This window comes from Mustela nivalis, assembly GCF_964662115.1.
Source record: "Mustela nivalis genome assembly, chromosome: 20".
Lineage (NCBI taxonomy): Eukaryota > Metazoa > Chordata > Mammalia > Carnivora > Mustelidae > Mustela > Mustela nivalis.
Genome location: NC_139039.1, coordinates 6,697,086 through 6,721,940, shown reverse-complemented (window position 1 = coordinate 6,721,940; position 24,855 = coordinate 6,697,086). Strand labels below are relative to the sequence as shown.

The 24,855-nt window shown below is 35.9% G+C and overlaps 1 protein-coding gene across 5 annotated transcripts in view; it reads right to left on the bottom strand.

The window, feature by feature from the left end:
- ADAM18 (ADAM metallopeptidase domain 18) overlaps positions 1-24,855 on the bottom strand; it is a 202,947-nt gene that overhangs the window by 93,579 nt on the left and 84,513 nt on the right. For all 5 annotated transcript variants that reach the window (XM_082715332.1, XM_082715335.1, XM_082715336.1 and 2 more), the window contains one exon: positions 18,000-18,105. In XM_082715332.1, coding sequence (XP_082571458.1) covers positions 18,000-18,105 — 106 coding nt within the window. The remainder of the gene's footprint in view (positions 1-17,999; positions 18,106-24,855) is intronic.

Genomic DNA, 24,855 nt, shown 5'->3' with positions numbered 1-24,855 from the left:
CCTGCCTCTACTTTGATACCGCTAGGCCAGTCTGGTCATTTGTTACCCAACATTTCCTGAGAGTAGCTGGTTGCATTTATTAACTCTCTATATATTTTGAGCCCCTTCTGTTAATGTCCATTGTCCCTACCATGAACTTTAATCAGTACATCTCTTAGTATACACACTCTTCACATTGATCCCAAGATTTTTCCAACATGCTGATACTTGCACTGGTTCTGCACCTCACTTGAGAATTAAGAAACTTGAGATCTTCTTTATGCCACAAGCATACCAAACATTATCCCATGAACAGTTTATTTAGCCATTCATAGGACAGAATACTGCCTTCTCTAAAGGCATACAATATTCCTAGACCATGCTCTGGAAAGTAATCTATGTCATTTCTTGCTCATGGAGTCACTCAAATATATCAATTCTCATTTTCAATAGAAACAACTATTCTTAACTATCGATATGTGCTTGTCAAGCATGTCCTTATGATTTCTTCAAAAGTCTTCCCTTAGAAAATTTTATCCATTTTTCCTAAAAGACCATTTTAGTTTCTTTTAACATCACAGAGATTAGGTTAATGGCACAATGAGGTAAAAGACTCAAGTGAAACTGGGAGCCAAAGTTCAAATCTCTTTTCAAGCTTTTCTTCTTCCCGGCAAACATTTTCTATCTTGGATCTAGATACTTCTTTTGGTTGCAGCTCCACTTTCTATAGCATATGTCTTAAACCAGCTTTTCATAGTAGGTCTCTTTCTAGTCTGCTTATTTATTACAAATTCTTCCTCCAAAATCGTTTCTCTCAGAATATGCATATATGGTTGAATTCTTGAAAATAACAGGCTTTTCTTTTCTGGAAAGGAATCAGTCTGATTAGAGCAGATGAATTGTGCTGGTGATTTTATTTCAGGAAAATGTATGCACCATAAAATCTGGGTAAGTTGTGCTTGCTAGAGTTTCACAGTTTCTTCCACCTTTTCTGTCCATACTTCCACAAATAATCTTAGGCCAAGGGTAGTTGACATGCCTTCTGGCCTTCAGAGAGAGAGAGATTAAGCATAACTGGCTTATCTCTACCTCCTATTTTTGTTGTCATCCACTGTGGTATAACTGAGTCCGCCTGATCACTGGTATTCTGTATTAGTGTCTAACAAGGTGTGACTGACTAAATCTTGTCTTTTGGAGCTTAAATGGATCTCCTTATCAGATCTCTCCTCATCACTATTTTGTGATTCCAGAGATTCTCTTTCAATCTAATAGTTGTACATTGCGGCATATGGGAAATTCTGAATCCTCTATATGTCATAGTAAATTCATGTGGATGCAAAGTGGTGGATACAATCTTAGTCCCACCCAACTAGACGTTTTCTTTGGCTATTTGTAATCTTCATGAAGGAAGCAAGGTATTTTGTTTTGTTTTGTTTTGTTTTATAAGCATGCTGAATGTTGTGATTACCAAAGGATTTTACAAATTTTTCCTGATCATGTCTTTGGAAGTTAAGGAAAATCCTGCTTCTCCCTGGATCACTTGACCCTGAATATTTTTATATTCTCTCTCCATTCCCTTATTTCTTGAATTTGGATCTATACCTATTTTTTAAGCCACTTTAAGTTATAATTAAGATCTACAATCTATATAGATTTAATGTAAACAATGTGATGAATTTGGGGATAAACACACACTCATGAATCTATCAGTATTGTCATGGACATACACATATCCTTCACTTCCCAAAATTTCCTCCTGCCTTTGTGTAATAATAATAATAATAATAATAAAAATAAATAGTTTTATTTATTATATTATTTTAAAATATTTTGTGGCATGATCACTTAATATAACAACTACCACTTAGCAAATTTTAAGTATACAATGCCATCTTTTTAATTGTAGTAACTATGTTGTATAGTAGATCTCCAGGACATGTTTATGTTACTGTGCTCTTCCAGCTTTATTGGGGTACAATTAACAAACATGTAAGATATTTAAAATGAACAAAGTGATGATTTGATATAGGTATATATTATGAAAGGATTCTCCCCATTGATGTAACACATTTATCACTTCATTTATTTATCTTTTTTTGTGTGAGAACATTTAAGTTCTACTCTCTTAGAAAATGTCAATTATATAACACAGTGTTATCAACTATAGTCACCATATATTATACATTAGATCCTTGCAGGTTAGTCATCTTAAAACTGAAAATTGGTGCCCTTTTATTAACTTACCTCTATTTCTCACTGACAACTATTTTTCTACTCTCTGTTTATAGGAGTTTAACTTTCTTTTTAATTCCACATGTGGAGTTATTTGTCATTGTCTGGGTCATTTCACTTAGCATTCAGATGTCTAGGTACATCCATGTTGTCACAAATGACAAGATTTTCTTCTATTTAAAGCGGAGCAATATTTCACTTTATACATAACACTTTTCTGATCCATTTGCCTGTTGCGGGACATGTAGATTGTTTCCATATCTTGGCTATTATGAATCATGCTGTACTTAAATTGACTCAAAATATTGATTTCAGCCCTGGGGAGGAGTCAAGATGGCAGAGAAGTAGCAGGCTGAGACTACTTCAGCTAGCCGGAGATCAGCTAGATAGCTTATCTAAAGATTGCAAACACCTGAAAATCCATCGGCCGATCGAAGAGAAGAAGAACAGAAATTCTGGAGACAGAAAAACCACCACTTTCTGAAAGGTAGGACCGGTGGAGAAGTGAATCCAAAGCGACTGAAAGATAGACCCCGGGGGGAGGGGCCGGCTCCCGGCAAGCGGCGGAGCAACCGCGCACAAAATCAGGACTTTTAAAAGTCTGTTCCGCTGAGGGACATCGCTTCAGAGGCTAAACCAGGGCAAAGCCCACGCGGGGTCAGCGTGGCCTCAGGTCCCGCAGGGTCACAGAAGGATCGGGGGTGTCTGAGTGTCGCAGAGCTTGCGGGTATTGGAACGGGAAAGCCAGCTACAGAGAAAGAGCCGACAGTAAGCTCGCAGCTCGGGGTGACCTTGAACCGGTCACAGGCTCGGTGAGCTCGGAGTCGGCTGGAGGTCAGGCAGACGGGAGTAACTGGGCGCTGTTCTCTGAGGGCGCACTGAGGAGTGGGGCCCCGGGCTCTAATCTCCTCCGGGCCAGAGACCAGGAGGACGCCATTTGTATTCCCGTCCTCCAGAACTCTACGGAAAGCGCTCAGGGAACAAAAGCTCCTAAAAGCAAACCCAAGCGGATTACTCACCCCGGCCCCTGCTAAGGGCGGTGCAATTCCGCCTGCAGCAAAGACACTTGAGAAAAACTATAACAGGCCCCTCCCCCAGAAAATCAACAAGAAATCTAGCCAATACCGAGTTCACCTACCAAGGAGTGTGGTTTCAAAACCAAGGAGAGCAGCAGAATTCCAGAGGAGGAGAAAGCAAAGCACGGAACTCATGGCTTTTTCCCTGTGATTTTTTTTAGTCTTGCAGTTAATTTAATTTTTTTCTTTTTCATTTTTTGTTTTTTTTTTTTCTCGCCTTCTGGTAAAAATTTTTTTTTAACTTTTACCTTTTTCTTTTTTAACGTTTTTTTAACCAGTTTATCTAATATATATATATATATTCTTTTTTATATTTTTCTTATCTGTTTTCTTTTTTTTTAAATTCTTTTCATTTTTTTTCTTTTTTCTTTTTTTCTTTATTCCTTTTTGAACCTCTTTTTATCCCCTTTCTCCCCCCTCATGATTTGGGATCTCTTCTAATTTGATTAAAGCATATTTTCCTGGGGTTGTTGCCACCCTTTTAGTATTTTACTTGCCCCTTCATTTACTCTTATCTGGACAAAATGACAAGACAGAAAAATTCACCACAAATAAAAGAACAAGAGACAGTACCGAAGGCTAGGGACCTAATCAATACAGACATTGGTAATATGTCAGGTCTAGAGTTCAGAATGACAATTCTCAAGGTTCTAGCCGGGCTTGAAAAAGGCATGGAAGATATTAGAAAAACCCTCTCGAGAGATATAAAAGCCCTTTCGGGAGAAATAAAAGAACTAAAATCTAAAAAAGTTGAAATCAAAAAAGCTATTAATGAGGTGCAATCAAAAATGGAGGCTCTCACTGCTAGGATAAATGAGGCAGAAGAAAGAATTAGTGATATAGAAGACCAAATGACAGAGAATAAAGAAGCTGAGCAAAAGAGGGACAAACGGCTACTGGACCACGAGGGGAGAATTCGAGAGATAAGTGACACCATAAGACGAAACAACATTAGAATTAATTGGGATTCCAGAAGAAGAAGAAAGAGAGAAGGGAGCAGAAGGTATACTGGAGAGAATTATTGGGGAGAATTTCCCCAATATGGCAAAGGGGACGAGCATCAAAATTCAGGAGGTTCAGAGAACGCCCCTCAAAATCAATAAGAATAGGCCCACACCCCGTCACCTAATAGTAAAATTTAAAAGTCTCAGTGACAAAGAGGAAATCCTGAAAGCAGCCCGGGAAAAGAAGTCTGTAACATACAATGGTAAAAATATTAGATTGGCAGCTGACTTATCCACAGAGACCTGGCAGGCCAGAAAGAGCTGGCATGATATTTTCAGAGCACTAAACGAGAAAAACATGCAGCCCAGAATACTATATCCAGCCAGGCTATCATTGAAAATAGAAGGAGAGATTAAAAGCTTCCAGGACAAACAAAAACTGAAAGAATTTGCAAACACCAAACCACTCTACAGGAAATATTGAAAGGTGTCCTCTAAGCAAAGAGAGAGCCTACAAGTGGTAGATCAGAAAGGAACAGAGACCATATACAGTAACAGTCACCTTACAGGCAATACAATGGCCCTAATTCATATCTCTCAATAGTTACCCTGAATATTAATGGGCTAAATGCCCCTGTCAAAAGACACAGGCTATCAAAATGGATAAAAAAACAAAACCCATCTATATGTTGCCTCCAAGAAACTCATTTTAAGCCCGAAGACACCTCCAGATTTAAAGTGAGGGGGTGGAAAAGAATTTACCATGCTAATGGACATCAGAAGAAAGCAGGAGTGGCAATCCTTATATCAGAGCAATTAGATTTTAAGCCAAAGACTATAATAAGAGATGAGGAAGGACACTATATCATACTCAAAGGGACTGTCCAACAAGAAGATCTAACAATTTTAAATATCTATGCGCCCAACGTGGGAGCAGCCAAGTATATAAACCAATTAATAACAAAATCAAAGAAACACATCAACAATAATACAATAATAGTAGGGGACTTTAACTCTCCTCTCACTGAAATGGACAGATCATCCAAGCAAAAGATCAGCAAGGAAATAAAGGCCTTAAACGACACACTGGACCAGATGGACATCACAGATATATTCAGAACTTTTCATCCCAAAGCAACTGAATACACATTCTTCTCTAGTGCACATGGAACATTCTCCAGAATAGATCACATCCTCGGGCCTAAATCAGGACTCAACAGGTATCAAAAGATTGGGATCATTCCCTGCATATTTTCAGACCACAATGCTCTAAAGCTAGAACTCAACCACAAAAGGAAGTTTGGAAAGAACCCAACTACATGGAGACTAAACAGCATCCTTCTAAAGAATAAATGGGTTAATTGGGAAATTAAAGAAGAATTGAAAAAAATCATGGAAACAAATGATAATGAAAATACAACGGTTCAAAATCTGTGGGACACAACAAAGGCAGTCCTGAGAGGAAAATATATAGCGGTACAAGCCTTTCTCAAGAAACAAGAAAGGTCTCAGGTACACAACCTAACCCTACACCTAAAGGAGCTGGAGAAAGAACAAGAAAGAAACCCTAAGCCCAGCAGGAGAAGAGAAATCATAAAGATCAGAGCAGAAATCAATGAAATAGAAACCAAAAAAACAATAGAACAAATCAACGAAACTAGGATCTGGTTCTTTGAAAGAATTAATAAAATTGATAAACCCCTGGCCCGACTTATCAAAAAGAAAAGAGAAAGGACCCAAATAAATAAAATCATGAATGAAAGAGGAGAGATCACAACTAACACCAAAGAAATACAAACTATTATAAGAACATACTATGAGCAACTCTACGCCAATAAATTTGACAATCTGGAAGAAATGGATGCACTCCTAGAAACATATAAACTACCACAACTGAACTAGGAAGAAATAGAAAGCCTGAACAGACCCATAACCAGTAAGGAGATTGAAACAGTCATTAAAAATCTCCAAACAAACAAAAGCCCAGGGCCAGACGGCTTCCCGGGGGAATTCTACCAAACATTTAAAGAAGAACTAATTCCTATTCTCCTGAAACTGTTCCAAAAGATAGAAATGGAAGGAAAACTTCCAAACTCATTTTATGAGGCCAGCATCACCTTGATCCCAAAACCAGACAAGGATCCCATCAAAAAAGTGAGATATAGACCAATATCCTTGATGAACACAGATGCGAAAATACTCAACAAAATACTAGCCAATAGGATTCAACAGTACATTAAAAGGATTATTCACCACGACCAAGTGGGATTTATTCCAGGGCTGCAAGGCTGATTCAACATCCGCAAATCAGTCAATGTGATACAACACATCAATAAAAGAAAGAACAAGAACCATATGATACTCTCAATAGATGCTGAAAAAGCATTTGACAAAGTACAGCATCCCTTCCTGATCAAAACTCTTCAAAGTGTAGGGATAGAGGGCACATACCTCAATATCATCAAAGCCATCTATGAAAAACCCACCGCAAATATGATTCTCAATGGAGAAAAACTGAAAGCTTTTCCACTAAGGTCAGGAACACGGCAGGGATGTCCATTATCACCACTGCTATTCAACATAGTACTAGAGGTCCTAGACTCAGCAATCAGACAACAAAAGGAAATTAAAGGCATCCAAATCGGCAAAGAAGTCAAATTATCACTCTTCGCAGATGATATGATACTATATGTGGAAAACCCAAAAGACTCCACTCCAAAACTGCTAGAACTTATACAGGAATTCAGTAAAGTGTCAGGATATAAAATCAATGCACAGAAATCAGTTGCATTTCTCTACACCAACAGCAAGACAGAAGAAAGAGAAATTAAGGAGTCAATCCCATTTACAATTGCACCCAAAACCATAAGATACCTAGGAATAAACCTAACCAAAGAGGCACAGAATCTATACTCAGAAAACTATAAAGTACTCATGAAAGAAATTGAGGAAGACACAAAGAAATGGAAAAATGTTCCATGCTCCTGGATTGGAAGAATAAATATTGTGAAAATGTCTCTGCTACCTAATGCAATCTACACATTTAATGTAATTCCTATCAAAGTACCATCCATCTTTTTCAAAGAAATGGAACAAATAATGCTAAAATTTATATGGAACCAGAAAAGACCTCGAATAGCCAAAGGGATATTGAAAAAGAAAGCCAACGTTGGTGGCATCACAATTCCGGACTTCAAGCTCTATTACAAAGCTGTCATCATCAAGACAGCATGGTACTGGCACAAAAACAGACACATAGATCAATGGAACAGAATAGAGAGCCCAGAAATATACCCTCAACTCTATGGTCAACTAATCTTCGACAAAGCAGGAAAGAATGTCCAATGGAAAACGAAAGCCTCTTCAATAAATGGTGATGGGAAAATTGGACAGCCACATGCAGAAAAATGAAATTGGACCATTTCCTTACATCACACACAAAAATAGATTCAAAATGGATAAAGGACCTCAATGTGAGAAAGGAATCCATCAATATCCTTGAGGAGAACACAGGCAGCAACCTCTTCGACCTCAGCCGCAGCAACATCTTCCTAGGAACAATGCCAAAAGCAAGGGTAGCAAGGGCAAAAATGAACTATTGGGATTTCATCAAGATCAAAAGCTTTTGTACAGCAAAGGAAACAGTTAACAAAATCAAAAGACAACTGACAGAATGGGAGAAGATACTTGCAAACGACATATCAGATAAAGGACTAGTGTCCAGAATCTATAAAGAACTTTGCAAACTCAACACCCAGAGAACAAATAATCCAATCAAGAAATGGGCAGAAGTCATGAACAGACATTTCTGCAAAGAAGACATCCAGATGGCCAACAGACACATGAAAAAGTGCTGCATATCACTCAGCATCAGGGAAATACAAATCAAAACCACAATGCGATATCACCTCACACCAGTCAGAATGGCTAAAATCAACAAGTCAGGAAATGACAAATGCTGGCGAGGATGCAGAGAAAGGGGAACCCTCCTACACTGTTAGTGGGAATGCAAGCTGGTGCAACCACTCTGGAAAACAGCATGGAGGTTCCTCAAAATGTTGAAAATAGAGCTGCGTATGAGCCAGCAATTGCACTATTGAGTATTTACCCTAAAGATACCAACGTAGTGATCCTAGGGGCACGTGCACCTGAATGTTTATTGCAGCAATGTCCACAATAGCCAAACTATGGAAAGAACCTAGATGTCCATCAACAGATGAATGTATCAAGAAGGTTGGTATATATACACAATGGAATACTATGCAGCCATCAAAAGAAATGAAATCTTGCCATTTGCGACAACATGGATGGAACTAGAGCGTATCATGCTTAGCGAAATAAGTCAAGCAGAGAAAGACAACTATCATATGATCTCCCTGATATGAGGAAGTAGTGATCCAACATGGGGGCTTAAGTGGGTAGGAGAAGAATAAATGAAACAAGATGGGATCGGGAGGGAGACAAACCATAAGTGACCCTTAATCTCACAAAACAAACTGAGGGTTGCTGGGGGGAGGGGGTTTGGTTGAAGGGGGTGGGATTATGGACACTGGGGAGGGTATGTGCTTTGGCAAGTGCTGAGAAGTGTGTAAACCTGGTGATTCACAGACCTGTACCCCTGGGGATAAAAATATATGTTTATAAAAAATAAAAAATTTTAAAAAATATTGATTTCATTTCTTTTCATTACAGTTAGAAGTAACACTGATAGATCACATGGTGGTTCTATTTTAATTTTTTGAGGAAACTCCAAATTATTTTTCATAGTGTTTATATGGTTTACATTCCCATAAACACTATATGAAGGCTACCTTTTTCATACAACTTTGCCAGCCTTTGTTATCTATTTTTATAATAGCTATCCTAACAGATGTGATTTGATATCTTTTTGTAGTTTTGACATGCATTTCCTTGATGATTAGTGATGCTGAATACTTTCTCATGTACTTGTTGACCATACACATATCCTTGGAAAAATGTTTGTTCTGGTCCTTTGCCCATTAAAATATTTTTTTTTCTTATTGTTGAGTTGGAAGATATCTTGCCTATTTTAAATATCACTCCTTTTAAGATATTTGGTTTGCAAAGGTTTTCTTCCATTCCATAGTTTGAATTTTCATTTTCTGGATGATTTCATTTGCTAAGTTAAAGATTTTTAGTTTGTTGTACTCCGACTTGTGTAATTATTTTTTTGCTTTTGCTTTCAGTGACAATAAAACATTATTGCCAAGACCACTGTCATGGAAATTATCATGTGTATTTTCCTTTAGGAGTTGTACATATTCATATATTAAATTCAAGTCTTTTTTCCACTTTAGTTAATATTTGTGTATTTGTGAGATTGATATCCCAATTTCTCAACGTGATTTATTAAACAGACTATCATTGTATAATCTTGGTGTCTTTGTTGAAAATTAATCAATTGTATATGCATGTATTTATTTTTAGACTGTCTATTCTATTCCACTAATATATGCCAGTTTTTGTGCCAATATCATACTCTTTTAAATACTATAGTTTTTTTTTTAAATAACTATAGTTTTTTGGTACAGTTTCAAATCAAGAAGTGTGACATTTTGTTTTTCTTTCTCAATATCACTCTGGATCTTTGGGGTCTTTTGTGGTTTCATATAATTTAAATTCTTTTGTCTATTTCTGTAAAAAATGACACTGGTATTTTGATAGGGATTGCATTGACTGTACATACCTTGGGTAGCAGAGATATTTTAACAATATTAATTCTTCCAATCCATCAGCATAGAATGTCTTCATATTTATTGTGTGTTCTTCAATTTTTTTTTCAATTTCTTATAGTTTTCAATACATATATCTTTCACTTCCTTGGACAAATTCATATCCAAGTATTTTATTCTTTATTATAAGTGGGATTATTAATTTCCTTTTCCAATAGTTCTCTTTACATTATTAGTGTTATAGAAATGCAAATAATTTTTGTATATTGAAATTGTGTCCTGCAACTTTACTGAATTTTTATACTAGCTCTAACATTTTTGTGGTTTCCCACATGTGTTTCCCACATGTAAGATTGTATCGACTACAACAGACAATTTTACTTCTTTCTTTATTTTAAATTTAATTTTATTTTCTCAGTGTTTCAAGATTTATTGTTTATGCACCATACCCAGTGCTCTGTGCAACATGTGCTCTCTTTATTACCCACCACCAGGCTTCTTTCTTTCTTATTTGGATGCCTCTTATTCTTCTTGCCTAATTGTTATGACTGGTATTTGTAGCATTATTTCAAATAGAAGTAACAAGAGAATGAATCCTTGTCTTTTTCTTGGTCTTGGAGGAAAAATTTTGAGCTGCCACCTTTAATATAATGTTATCTGTAGAATTGTCATATATGACTTTTATCATGTTGAGGTACAATCCTGCTATACAAATATGTTTTTATAATAAAATGTTTAATTTTGTCAAATGCTTTTTCCATACCTGTCGAGATAATCATGTGATTTTTATACTTCATTTTGTTAATGTGGTATAACATAGTGATTGATTTGTGGAGGGTGCTCCATCCCTTCATCACTGGAATAAATGTCACTTGATCATGATGTGTGATCGTTTTAATGTACTTTTTCTTTTTGAGAGAGAAAGAGAGAGCAAGAGGGGAGGGGCAGAGAGAGAATCTTAAGAGGGCTCTATGCTGATTGAGTCCCAATTCAATCTCACAATCCTGAGATCATGACCTGAGCTGAAATCAAGAGTTGGGTGCTCAACCAACTGAGCTACCCAGGCATCCCCCTTTTAATGTACTCCTTAATTAATTTTCTAATATTTTGTTGAGGATTTTTGCATCTGTGTTGTATTGGCCTATTATTTCTCTTCTTGTAATATGCTTGCCCAGCTTTGTTATTAGAGTAATAATACTAGCTTTGTAAAATGACTTCAGAAGTGTTTTTTCCTCTTCAGGTTTTTACAAGATTTTGACAAGGATTGCTATTGATCATTTAAATGCTTATCAGAACTCACCAATGGGGGGGCACCTGGGTGGCGCAGTGGGTTAAGCCACTGCCTTTGGCTCAGGTCATGATTTCAGGGTCCTGGGATCGAGTCCCACATCGAGCTCTCTGCTCAGCAGGGGGCCTGCTTCCCTTCCTCTCTCTCTGCCTGCCTCTTTGCCTACTTGTGATCTCTCTATGTCAAATAAATAAATAAAATCTTTAAAAAAAAAAAGAAAGAACTCACCAATGGGACATCTGAATCTGGAATTTTGTTTTTGAGGAGGTTTTTGACTAATTATTCACTCTCATTTGGTCAGTTAAGATTTTTTATTCATTCATGATTCCCTTGGTATATTGTGTTTGTCTAGGTTAATTATCCATTTCTTCTACCTTGACTAATTTTGGAATAGATAACCATTCATAGTTATTTCTTATGATCCTTTTTGTTTCTGTGATATCATTTATAATGTCTTCTCTTTCATTTCCAATTTTAGCTATTTGAGTCATATTTCTTTTTTCTCAGTAGATCTAGTTAGTGGTTGATCAATTTTATTGATGTTTTTATCAACTTTCAGTATAATTGATCTTTTCTTTTTTCCCCTGTTTTTAATACTTCAATCATGGTCATTTTTTATTGTGTTGTTAGCACCATATAGTGTATCATTAATTTTTGATGTAGTGTTCCATGATTCATTGTTTGCATATAACACCCAGTACTCCATGGACCCTGTGCCCTCCTTAATACCTATCACCAAGCTTACCCATCCTGTCACCCCCTTCCCTTCTAAAACCCTCCATTCGTTTCCCAGAGTCCATATTATCTCATGGTTCATCTCTCACTTTGATTTCTCCCCCCTCATTTTTTCCTTCTCCTAATTTTCCATGCTATTCCTTATGTTCCACAAATAAGTTAAACCATATGAAAATTGACTTTCTCTGTTTGACTTACTTCACTTAGCATAATCTTCTCCATTCCCATCTATGTTGATGCAAAAGTTGGGTATTCATCCTTTCTGATGGCTGAGTAATATTACTTTGTGTATATGGACCACATATTCTTTAATCATTTGTCTGCTGAAGGGTGTCTTGGCTCTTTCCACATTTTTTGTATTGTGGACATTGCTGCTATGGAGGTTAGGGTGCATATGACAATTCTTTTTACTACATCTATATCTTTGGGATAAATACCCAGTAGTGTAATTGCTGGGTCATAGGATAGCTCTGTTTTTAATTTTTGGAGTAATCTCCACACTGTTTTTCAAAGTGGTTGCAACAATTTGCATCCCTACCAACAGTGTAAGAGGGTTCCCCTCTCTCCACAACATCTCCAACATGTGTTGTTTCTTGCCTTGTGTAGTTTTCCCATTCTAATTGGTGTAAGGTGGTATCTCAATGTGGTTTTGATTTGAATTTCCCTGCTGGCTAATGATGATAAACAGTATTTCATGTGTCTGTGAGTCATTTGTATGTCTTCTTTGGAGAAGTGTCTGCTCATGTCTTCTGCCCATTTTTTGATATGATTATCTGTTTTTAGGTGTTGAGCTGAAGAAGTTCTTTATACATCTTGGATATCGGCCCTTTGTCTATAGAGTCATTTGCAAATATCTTCTTCCATTCTGTGAGAATCAACAACAAATCAAACCTAATGCATGCATAAGAAGGGAAATAAGATTAGGGCAGAGATCAATGAATTAGAAACCAGAAATACAGTAGAGTGCATTAATAAAATAAGAAGTTGGTACATTGAAAGAATGGCCAGACTTATACAAAAAGAGACCGAAAGAGAGAGACTTATACAAAAAGAGAGAGAGAAAGGTCCAAACTAATAAAATTATGAATGAAAGGGGAGAGACCATGAATAAGAGTAAGGAAATAGAAACAATCATCAGAAATTATTATCAACAGCTATATGCCAAAAAGTTAAGCAACCTAAAAGAAATGGATGCATTCCTGGAAACCTATAAGCTTCCAAAACTGAATCAGGAAGAAACTGGCAACCTGGATAGATGAACATCTAATAATGGTATTGGAGCAGTGATCAAAAACCTCCCCAAAAAACAAAAGTCCAGGGGCTGATGGATTCCCTGGGGAATTCTACCAAAAATCTAAAGAAGAAATAATACCCATTTTCCTGAAGATGTTTCATAAAATAGAAATAAAAGGAAAACTTCCTTCTATGAGGCAAGCATTACCTTGATCCCCAAACCAGGCAAAGACCCCACCAAAAAGGAGGATTTCAGACCAATATTCCTGATGAATATGGATGCAAGATTCTCAGCAAGATCTAACAGTACATTAAAAAGATTATACACCATGACCAGGTGGGATTTATCCATGGGATGCAAGGGTAGTTCAACATTTGCAAATCAATGTGATAGAACAAATCATTAAGAGAAGAGAGAAGAACCATATGGTCCTCTCAATTGATGCAGAAAAAGCATTTGACAAGATACAGCATCTGTTCCTTATTAAAACACTTCAGAGTATAGGGATAGAGGGAACATTCCTCAACTTCATAAAATCGATCTGGAAAAACCCACAGCAAACATCATCCTCAATGGGGAAAAGCTGACAGCCTTCCCTTTGAGATCAGGAACACGACAAGGATGTCCAGTCTCACTACTGTTGTTCAACATAGTACTAGAAGTCCTAGCAACAGAAATAAGACAACAAAAAGAAATAAAAGGTATTCAAATTGGCAAAGAATTCAAACTCTATTTGCAGATGACATGACATTTTATATGGAAAACCCAAAAACTCCACCCCCAAACTACTAGAACTCATACAGCAATTCAGTAATGTGGCAGGATACAAAAATCAGTTGCTTTCTTATACACTAACAATGAACCTGTACTGTAGAAAGAGAAATTAGAGAATCAATTCCATTTACAATAGCACCCAAATCCAAAATATAGGAATAAATCTAACCAAAGAGGTAAAGGATCTATACACTAGGAACTACAAAATACTCATAAAAGAAATTGAAGAGAGGTGCCTGGGTGGCTCAGTAGGTTAAAGCCCCTGCCTTCGGCTCAGGTCATGATCTCAGTGTCCTGGGATCGAGCCCCACATCGGGGCTCTCTGCTCAGCAGGGAGCCTGCATCCCTTCCTCTCTCTCTGCCTGCCTCTCTGCCTACTTGTGATCTCTGTCTGTCAAATGAATAAATAAAATCTTTTTTAAAAAAGAGAAATTGAAGAAAACGCAAGAAGATGGGAAAACATTAGATGGTCATGGATCGGAAGAATAAATGTTATTAAAATGAATATGTTGCCCAGAGGTATCTATACTTTCAACACCATCCCAATCAAAATACCAATACCATTGTTCAAAATGCTGGAACAAACAATCTTAAAATTTGTACAAAACCAGAAGAGACCCCAAATCACTAAGGAAATGTTGAAAAAGAAAAACAAAGCTGGGTGCATCACGTTGCCTGATTTCATACTGTATTACAAAGCTGTGATCATACAAAGCATGGTACTGGCACAAAAACAGACACATAGACCAATGGAACAGAATAGAGAGCCCAGATATGGACCCTCAACTCTGGTCAACTAATCTTTGACAAAGTAGGAAAAAATATCCAGTGGAAAAAAAGACAGTCTCTTCAATAAATGGTGTTGGGGAAATTGGACAGCTATATATAGAAGAATAAAACTGGAGCATTCTCTTACACCATACACAAAGATAAACTCTAAATGGATGAAAGACCTCATTGATCTTTTCTATTGACTTTTTTGTCTCATTTCTTTCCACTCTATGCTATTTTCTTTCTTCTACTCAAGTTATGCATAGGTTATTCTTCTTTCTAGAATTTGAGGTATTTTGTACCTTTCTTCTATTTAATGTGGATATTTATCACAATAAACTTCCTTCTTACAACTGCTTTGCTACATCAAACATCTGGTATGTTGTGTATCCATTTCCATTTATTTTTATTTTTTTATTTTTTTACTTCTCTTCTTATTTCTTTTATGACTCATTGGTTGTTTAGTAGCATGTTGTTTGTTCCACACAAACTTGTGAATTTTCCAGTTTTCTTCTGGGAATTAATTTCTAGTTTCATACTATTACGGTTGGAATAGATGTTTGATATTGTTTCCATCTTCTTACATTTATTGACTTTTTTTTTGGCCTAACATATGCTCTCCTGAAGAAAGCCTCTGCGCACTTAAGAAGAATGTACTTAGCTGCTGGATGGAATGTTCTGTAAATGTCTGTTAAGTCCATTGGGTCCAATAGGTAGTTTAAGGCTGATGTTTCCTTACTGACTTTCCATCTGGATGATCTATCTATCCATTGTTGAAAGTGGAGTATTGAAGGTCCCAACCATTATTGTATTGTTCTATGTTTCTCCATTCAATCTATCGATATTTGCTTTATATACTTTGGTGCTCCTATGTTTGGTACAAAAATACTTACTGGTACGTTGCCTTGATGAACTGATCCCTTTATCATTATATATAATGACGTTTTTGTCTCTTATTATATAGTCTTTGGCTTAAAGTCATTTTGTCTGATATAAGTATAGCTATCTGTGCTTTTTCTTTTGGCTTTTCATTGTTGTTGTTTTGTTTGTTTTTGTTTGATTTATTTTGTTTTTATTCACATTTTGCATGGATTACCTTTTTCCAATTTCACTTTCATTCTGTGTGTTGTAAAGCTGAAGTTCCTTGAAAGCAACATATTGCTAAGTCTTTTTAAAATTTATTTTATTTATTTTTATTTATTTATTTATCTGAGAGAAAAAGAGAACAAAAGCAGGAGGAGGCACAGAGGGAGAAGTGGATTCCTTGTTGAGGAGGGAGCCTGGGATCATGACCTGAGCTAAATGCAGGTGCTTAACCAACTGAGCCACCAGCCACCCCTGTTGGCTCTTGTTTGATTATGCATTCAGTCACTTTATGTATTTTGATTGGAGAACATAGTCGATTTATATTTCTGATAGATAGGGACTTACTATTTCAATTTTGTAAATTGTTTTTTGGTTGTTTTGTAATTCCTTTGTTCCTTTACTCCTTTTTTATTGTCTCCCTCTATGATTTTATTTTCTGTAGTTTTATGCTTTGATTCCATACAATTCTTTTTTATGTGTATCTACTTTAAGTTTTTGCTTTCTGTTTGTCAAGAAGTTTACATAAAACAGCTTATATTTGTAACAATCAATCTTAGTTGATAAAAACTGAACACATATAAAAGCTCTACATTCTTACACTCCTCCTGTACATTTGTATTTTTGTGCTCACAATGTGTTTTTTTTTACAGTATTTATGAATTAACAATTTATGGTAGTTATAGTTATTTTTATGTTTTTGTTCTTTAACCTTAAACTAGAGTGTGAGTGATTTACCCCCCACTATATTACATTAGGATATTCTGATTTAAACTATTTATTTGCTATTTCTTGTGGGTTTTGTTCTTTCATATGTTTTCTCTTTCTAATTAGTATCCTTTCATTTTGGCTTAAAGAACCACCTTTGTCATTTTTTGTAAGGCTGGTCTTGTGATGAACTTCAGCTTTTGCTTGACTGGAAAATTCTAACATCTCACTCTCTTCTGGCATGCAGATTTCTGCTGAAAACCTACTTATAATTTTTTCATGTTCTCTTGTACCTATCAAGTTACTTTTCTCTTGATGCTTTTAAGATTCTTTTGTTTTTAATCTTTGACAGTTTAATTTTAACATATCTTGCTGTGGGGATTTTTGATTCCTCTTTTTGCTTCCCCTGGGTTTCCTGGATCAGAGTATCCGTTTCTTTCCCCCAGGTTAGGGAAATTTCCACCCATTATTGCTTTGAATAACCTTTCTGTCTTTTTCTTGCTCTCTTTCCATTCTGTTATAATGCTCTCTTTAGTGGTATAATGCTCTCTTTAGTGGTGTTCCTTGAGTTCCTTAAGCAATCTTCACTCTTTTTCTTTCCTTTTTAAGACATGGAGGTGTTGTACATATTGCGGAGTCCAAATCCTTTGCTCCTCAGGAAGAAGCTGCAGTTGAGAGTTCCCTTCCAACTGCGTGGTGCTGGGCCAGTTGTGGGGTTTAGGAAGAGAGTATATATCTGCCCGTTTCAGTGTATTTCCTCAATTGCTCAGTGCGTAGAAGTCTCAGATATTTTCTGGATTTCTTTCAGAAGTAATTGTTCCCTGTGTACATGAACATGCAGTGTTTCTGTGGTAGGAGTAAAATTCCAGAACCTCCTATATTGCCATCTTGGTCAACTTCCTCTCTGTTGTTATTATTATTCTTTTTGATTCTTTTGTTTTCAATACTTTTATGAAATTCAGGAAGTATTTGTTATGGATTAAGCTGTCCTTTATTGGAGTTCATAAATCCCTTAAAAATATTCTAGTACTCCCAATTAAGTCCTCATAGGTACTGCCACACTTTACATATCAGTATTTTGGAAACAAACAACAAAAACAAAAGAAGGAAACTTACTCCTCTCAATAATTTTATGTTTTAAAAATCAAAGCCTTAGGATTATTACCTAAATTTAAAAAAAAACTCAGTTTTAAATCTCAAGATAATGTATAAGTTTCTGGTTTTTGGCCCACTTCATACCTCTGGTAATAAGATAAGCATCAGCTCCCCCCCCTTTTTTGTTTAGTCTCATTATTAGACTATATCTGGGGAAAAAAAAAACAGCAAAAAAGAAAACTGAATTATATTGAAGAACAATATATATAATGTTACTTGAAAAATTTTCTCCTGATATACAGTTTACTGTCCATTACTCCTTAGTGTCTATTGACAAGAAAGCTATAATTTTTATGACTCAATAAAAATTAATTTCTATATACATACTTCTGATCACAAGGTAATGGTTGTGAATTTTTAAAACCACAGTTTCCAGATTTGTCAATGTGGGAATTAATTTCTTTGAAACAGGCAAATGGAGCACCTTGAGCACCTAAAAATGTAAAGACGTCTATCAAATTATTATTCTTAATCCAAATTAAATTTTTTGTTCATAAAAACAAACTTAATTCATAAATAAAATATAAAGAAAAAAAGTCATTCTTTTTTTCCTGTGTGTATACTGTTAATGCAAGTAGAAAGAAATAATTATCTAACAAAAAACAGAAAATAATTATATCTATTGTAGTAAAATTAAATTATTGTTAAAAATAATTTGCTGCCTCTGTGAGAATGCACACTGCCTCATCCAATGAATATTAGACTTGACCTTGTGATTTGACCTTTTCAATGAAATGAGAGATTTGAATATCTCACGGGCAGAAAGTATTGTGGGACTTGTGAATAGAACAAAAATGTTACATTCTCCTTTTTTTTTTTTTTTCTGATGGGAAATAAGCAATCTTTTAAGTAAAGGTTCATTTGTCTGTCTAGGTATAATTGTCAAAGTAATATGGAGTAGCAGAATAGTTGTATTGGATATGGAAATCTGAGATATTTTAGGATTGTTTCCATTTCATTAAATACATGAATTGGTACATAAAAGTGGCATTTTCCTGTAAAATATGTGGCATTGTCAATTGAAGCCTTATAGTAGGTGATAAGAAAATTATTATCATTGGATAAGGAAGAGTAATTTATGCTATGTGAGGGTGAAACACTTGGAGAAACTCTCTTCTCAATGATTGAAAGGGTGATAATAGCCCTAATAAACATGTTGTGTTAGGCAAAGAAGTAGGGAAACAGAATCTGTCTGTTACTTTTGGCTGTATTTGAACAGAAGTCAAAAGTACTCAAGAAAAAGATAAACTAAACTCAGGATAGAATCAATTATTTCAGAGGCAGTAATAAAAAAAAATTGATAAAGCCTAGAAAGGTGTCCATTCTACTGGCATTGGTATGGATAATGATGGTTGCTGGCTGGTGTAAACTAGCCAAATTATTATGCTTATTTGATTGTTCTGTGTCTCTTCAGTGGTGGTGCTTGTTGATGGGTGTTAATCTGTTAGATTAATACGAAAGTTTTCATATTATTTTTCATTTCCATGTTCTACGCACATATTTCTATCCCAAAACTCTTGCCTCTAATCTTCTAGTCTTTTCATATTCAGGCTCCCCACCAAGAAACTAGGCCCTTTGTCATTGTTCATGAGTTTATCTATAATCTGCCTCTGGCTGCTTCTCCTTCTACATGAAAAGGATAACTAAATGGTCAGTATCTTTCAAGGCATTCTCCATAGTGAGTTTGCAGTATGGCTACTGCTCCCCCCAGCTGACTTATAACCAGTGACTGACCCATCATATGTATAAAATAAGCCTTGGTTTGTTCTTCTTGCGTAATTTGGTCATGATGAAATCCCATGTATCCACAGATGTGAGTGGAAGGAGATGTAAAGAAAAATGTGTACTGTTTTAGATTTCCTGCTTATGGACTTTTTCCTTTTGCTCTCTCTTTTTGCCTGTGCTTGAATCCAGGTGAATGAATGATTCTATCTATCTGACCATTTAACTTAGTATGTCTGACGTAACTGAGTTTAGGCTGTACAGTTCTGAATGCATGGTTATTTGGTGTCCGAAATGCTTTATCTCTACAGAGGTCACTAGTGTGACCAGAATTGTTTTGTTAAAGTGGTATGGTTCTCCAGTTAAGATGGCACAGTCTTGCTCCAGAAGCCTAGTGAACTGCCCTGTCATTCTCCCAAAGAAGCTTGGTATAAACCCCACACAGAATTTTTTTTTTTTCTCTCTCACAACCTACACTTCTGATATTATTGGGGCCACTGTGTTTTTATAATTCAGAATGCATGGCTGCTTGCATTGCAGCTTGGACATGCTGCAGAGCTCTTTTCTGCTTTTCGCCTCACTCAACATTAGCAACATTTTATGTCATCTAGTAGATGAAACTAAGCAGTACTTCCCCATGTGGAATATACTGCCTCTAGATCCCTAAAAGAACTACCAGCGATTGTACTTCTTAGTTCAATAAGATGCAAGATACATAAAGTTTTCTTATACTTTGTAGGGGATGTCAGGTCATACCTCTGATCACTGAACTCTAAAATTTTACTGATGACAAATTTCTAAACACTTTGAAAATCTGTCTCTGGTGTTTTTATTTACATGTGTTTTATTTAATGTTCTAATATTCTAGGAGGCTTTGCTTATTTAGCTGGATTAGAACAAAATCATTGATGGAGTAGACAATGTGATATTACATATCTCTACAATTGCATTATGATTGAGGGCAGGAGAGTAAAACTAACCCGGCAACAAAACTCAACATTAATGCTATTATCCATTCCACATGAAAGCAAACCATTTCTAATTATTTTTTTTTCAAATAGGAAAAGAAAAGAATATATTTTCCAAATCAGTGGTTATACTCCTACCACATATCTGAGGCCATGTTATTCTGCTATAGCATAGACACCATATCTGGCATAGTGGATATAATTACTTAGTCTACTACTTGTCTGCATTTGCAATAGATTCTTATTATCTTCTGATGCCATCTGGTTTCTGTAATTAAATGTAGATATACAGAACCATTTCTGCATTTTCTAGATCTTTTAAAAAAAAGTGGCATTAATTTGGGGGCACCTGGTTATCTCAGTCAGTTGGGCATCTGTCTGTGGTTTCAGGTCAGATCTTGATCTCAGGTTTATGAGCTCAAAGATGCTTTAAAACAAATAGCACTAATTTCTGGAAAGAGACATTTACACAAGCTTTCTCCATGACCTTGCCAACTAGGCTAAGGATATAATGATAGGATTGCAAAAACTATTAACATGTCAAACCTGATGATATTCCCTAGGGCTGAAAAATAATTAGCAAATAGATTCGTGGATCTAGTGGACCCATTGTACATTGAAAGTTATCAAAGATTCTATTACCTAGCCCCTATGAGTCCCCACTCTTACAAAGACAAAATGATGACACTGGGTTTCTGGTTAATTCATGTTAATTCATACACTCTTTGTACACTAGTTTCCAAGGTGCTTGGCTATTTCATTTCCCACATGAACAGATAGAAACCTAATTAGGTGACTGAGAATCATTCAAGGATGTGCTAGAGAAATTATTAACATGTATGTTTGCCAAGGTGTTGTGTGGTTTCCCTTCTGGAACTCTCTAACCCTCTCTTATGTCAATGAGTTTTGGTTGTGAAAAGTGGCTTACATTCAGAATTTGAACATGAAATTATAGCATTTATTAATGGAACTCTACCGAGTCCCCTAGTCATCCATTTTTTAAATTTCCTTTGATGGTACAAACTGAGTAATATTCTATTATCTATCTTCCTGATTGTCTGTTGTCTAGGTGTCCATATCTGCTATGGCTTATTACAATAATTTTGTCTGTAGCATAGGTGTCCTTGTCTGCTACTGCTTATTACAATAATTTTATCCATCTGGTTTCTGGAAGCCAAGTACTGCTCTCTGGCCTTGATATTTTTAAGACCTTATCAATCATGCCCATTGCTATTAGTGAGCCTACTTCTATATTACCATCTCCTCCTGCCACCACTGGCCTACAAGAAGGCCACAATGAAGACTTAAAGTGATTTTGATACACCTGTTAGCACCACATTCCCTGTGACATTGGGTCTTCCTGTTGGGACTATTTGGCCTTGTATTTATAGCATATACATTATATTCATTTCCCCGAGACTTTTCTTTCTTTCCTCCATTATTTCATGATAATTTCATCATTTAAATTTCACTTAGAGTGAGCCGTCCCATTTTCTCCCCTGCCTCTGGAAACACTTCTAATAGAATTTTTTTACCATCTTCTAGGATCCTAGCCAGGATGTTAATCCCTATTATTCTAAGAGAGTACTCCAAAAACAATGAACTTTCGTATCTGATCTTATGTTCCTCTGTCTAATCTTATATCAAACACTCTCAGAATCCAATTCCATGTAAAGTCTCTTGATTCTAGCAGTAAATGCTGGCTAGTACCTACAGATCCATTGAGGTATATTTCCTTTACTCCCTTATAAGTTCCAGCAAATCCTGTCTCTATTTGCTGTGCCTTAACTTAATTTTCAGCTTTAGTGTCCAGGACAGGTAGGAGAGAGATCCTAATGGAGATAAAATTTGTGTTATGAGTGATAGGCTTCCACATTTTCTTCAAACAATGGGAACATGCTTCTACCATTCTTAATTGGACAAAGGTGGTGGTGTAAGAGATCAGAGTTGTGTCATTTTATAAATAGAGTAGTTTCAGAGGCTAAAATTGCAGGGAACATGTTTTCATCTGTTCACATCCCAATTGTGGTTCTTCTTCTTTTTCCAGCCAGAATCTTAATCATGGTAAAGCAGAATTGACTGAGAATTTAAACTTCTCTGAAATTCCTTCAACTTGATAATTAAGTTTTTAACTTGCTCTAACCTTCTATTTTGAAAAATTAAAATCTTTCTATGAGTTAACAGTGGGGGCTCATTCAACATACACTTTGATTTCAAACAAACACCTTTTTGTTATCTTTTCTTAGATTTCAGTGTTGTTTAGTAATAACCATCTAATACCCCTATCCTTATAGTTACAATTTCCCCCACACATTTCAATTATACCAGCTAATGGGTTATCTTTGACTTCTTAGTTCACTCAGTGAGGGTATTATCAACTTTCACCAGTTATGGTATGCTTATTCACAGCTTGGAAGTAAGTAACTTTGTTTTGAAAATGATCTTATAGGGGTGCCTGGGTAGCTTAGTGGGTGAAAGCCTCTGCCTTCGGCTCAGGTCATGATCCCAGGGTCCTGGGATTGAGCTCAGCATTAGGTTCTCTGCTCAGCAGGGAGCCTGCCTCCCCCGCCCCCCGCCACCTGCCTCTCTGCCTACTTGTGATTTGTTTCAAATAAATGAAATAAAATCTTTAGAAGAAGGAAAAGAAAAGAAAATGATCTTATAGAATATTTTTTCATACCACTCTAAGGATCGTTTGTTAATGTTTAGAGCTTCCAGAAGCTAGCATCTAGATGAAGTATAATGTGAAAGCTATTTATCAGTGATTAGAGCATCTGGAAGTGAGAGGAAGAAAGCAGGATAGAAAAGATAAGAAGTCAAACAGAAATGCAAGCCCAACAAAGACTTGACCAGTCCTACGCTGTTTGCCAGAGTACAAAGTGTGCCTGATTTATGCCTGATTAGACTACAATGCTCAGGCCTTTATATCCCACCTCAATTAATTATTGGATTTGTGCTGTCCTGGGAAAGATGTACTTTTGGGTGAGGTGTCTGTAGTTAAGACAAATTCTGGAGAAGTGAGCTAACAGCTAGAATTGATAATCACAGCAGATGGTATTTCCCTTGTCCACTACACAATTTTCCCAGCATTTTATTTTCTTTCCTTTAACTGCACTTAGCACAATTAAAGTTTTAATATTTCTTTTGTATTTATGTTTTTACTATCTTTGTCTCTTGATCATAAACTCCATGAGTAAAATAACCATGTGACAATATTCAACTTGTTGAATACTATCAGTTCTCTGTGCTCTTGCCTTAAGTACAGCCTTTTGTCCTATAATTTTTGGTAACATAAGAACAATAAAAAAGTGTCTCCTTCGGGTAGGAGCCAAATAAATGAAGAAAGGGGGGATGAATGTATGAACTACATCAAAAGATCAAATTTTGACCCAGTTGGGTAAGTTTTTGTGGGACACCGGATCATAACTTAAAAGAGGAAATACATACTAATGGTTAAGTCATACTTAAACATCCTCATTTTAATTAGAACTCAAAAAGATGTCAAATGACAAGTAGTTCAATTCTGGATCAAAGATTTATTTAATAAAAAAGAAGAGCATGGCCTGGATAATTCTTAATGGATGTTATAGGGAGTATTATTTAATTTTTTTAAAAGATTTTACTTATTTATTTATTTGACAGAGATCACAAGAAGGCAGAGAGGCAGGCAGAAAGAGAGGGGAAGCAGGCTCCCTGCTGAGCAGAAAGCCTGATGCGGGGGCTTGATCCCAGGATGCTGGGATCATGACCTGAGCTAAAGGCAGCGGCTTAACCCACTGAGCCACCCAGGTGCCCCATTATTTAATTTTATTTTTAAATGATGTATTAAATCTTGATATAAAGATACTGTGGCAATGACAAATAATATTTTTTGAATGCAAATAAGCACTGAAAAAGAAAAACAGCAAAGACATAACCAAATAAAAAGTGGAATCCTGAAATACAGCCAACAGAAAATACCACTGCTCTGATTTAGGAGATTATAGCTCTGTAGCTCTGGTTAAATGTTGGTTAAGTCACCTAATTTGAAACTTGTTACTAAGGATAAGTTTCAGATAATTAGGAAAACAGTATAAGTTGCATTCCATGCCCTTTGGTATAAACTATAGACCTTATTATTGCAGGGCAAATAACTAAAAAGTGGTGCTTGCACTACTTTTACTCAATTAGTAAATGATTTATCTGAATACATTTCATTGAGTAATTTTTGTCCATTCAAATTTCATTTAATCCTTCTAAAATCATATTGGGGTATTATGAATACTTACTGCCTAAAAAGGAAGCATAGATGCACAACTCTTATTTGGAAAAATCATTTAAAAAGAAAATATAAAAATGAATTTGGGTCAGTGGCTTATGGATACTGCTCTCCTAACTGTTCCTCAGTCAAGAGATATGATTATCCTTGAATGAAATTCACTCTGAACTTCTTGTTTTATGCCATTAAAGTTAGATGGTGAAGATACGAAGTAAAAAAATTTAAGTAAAATTCT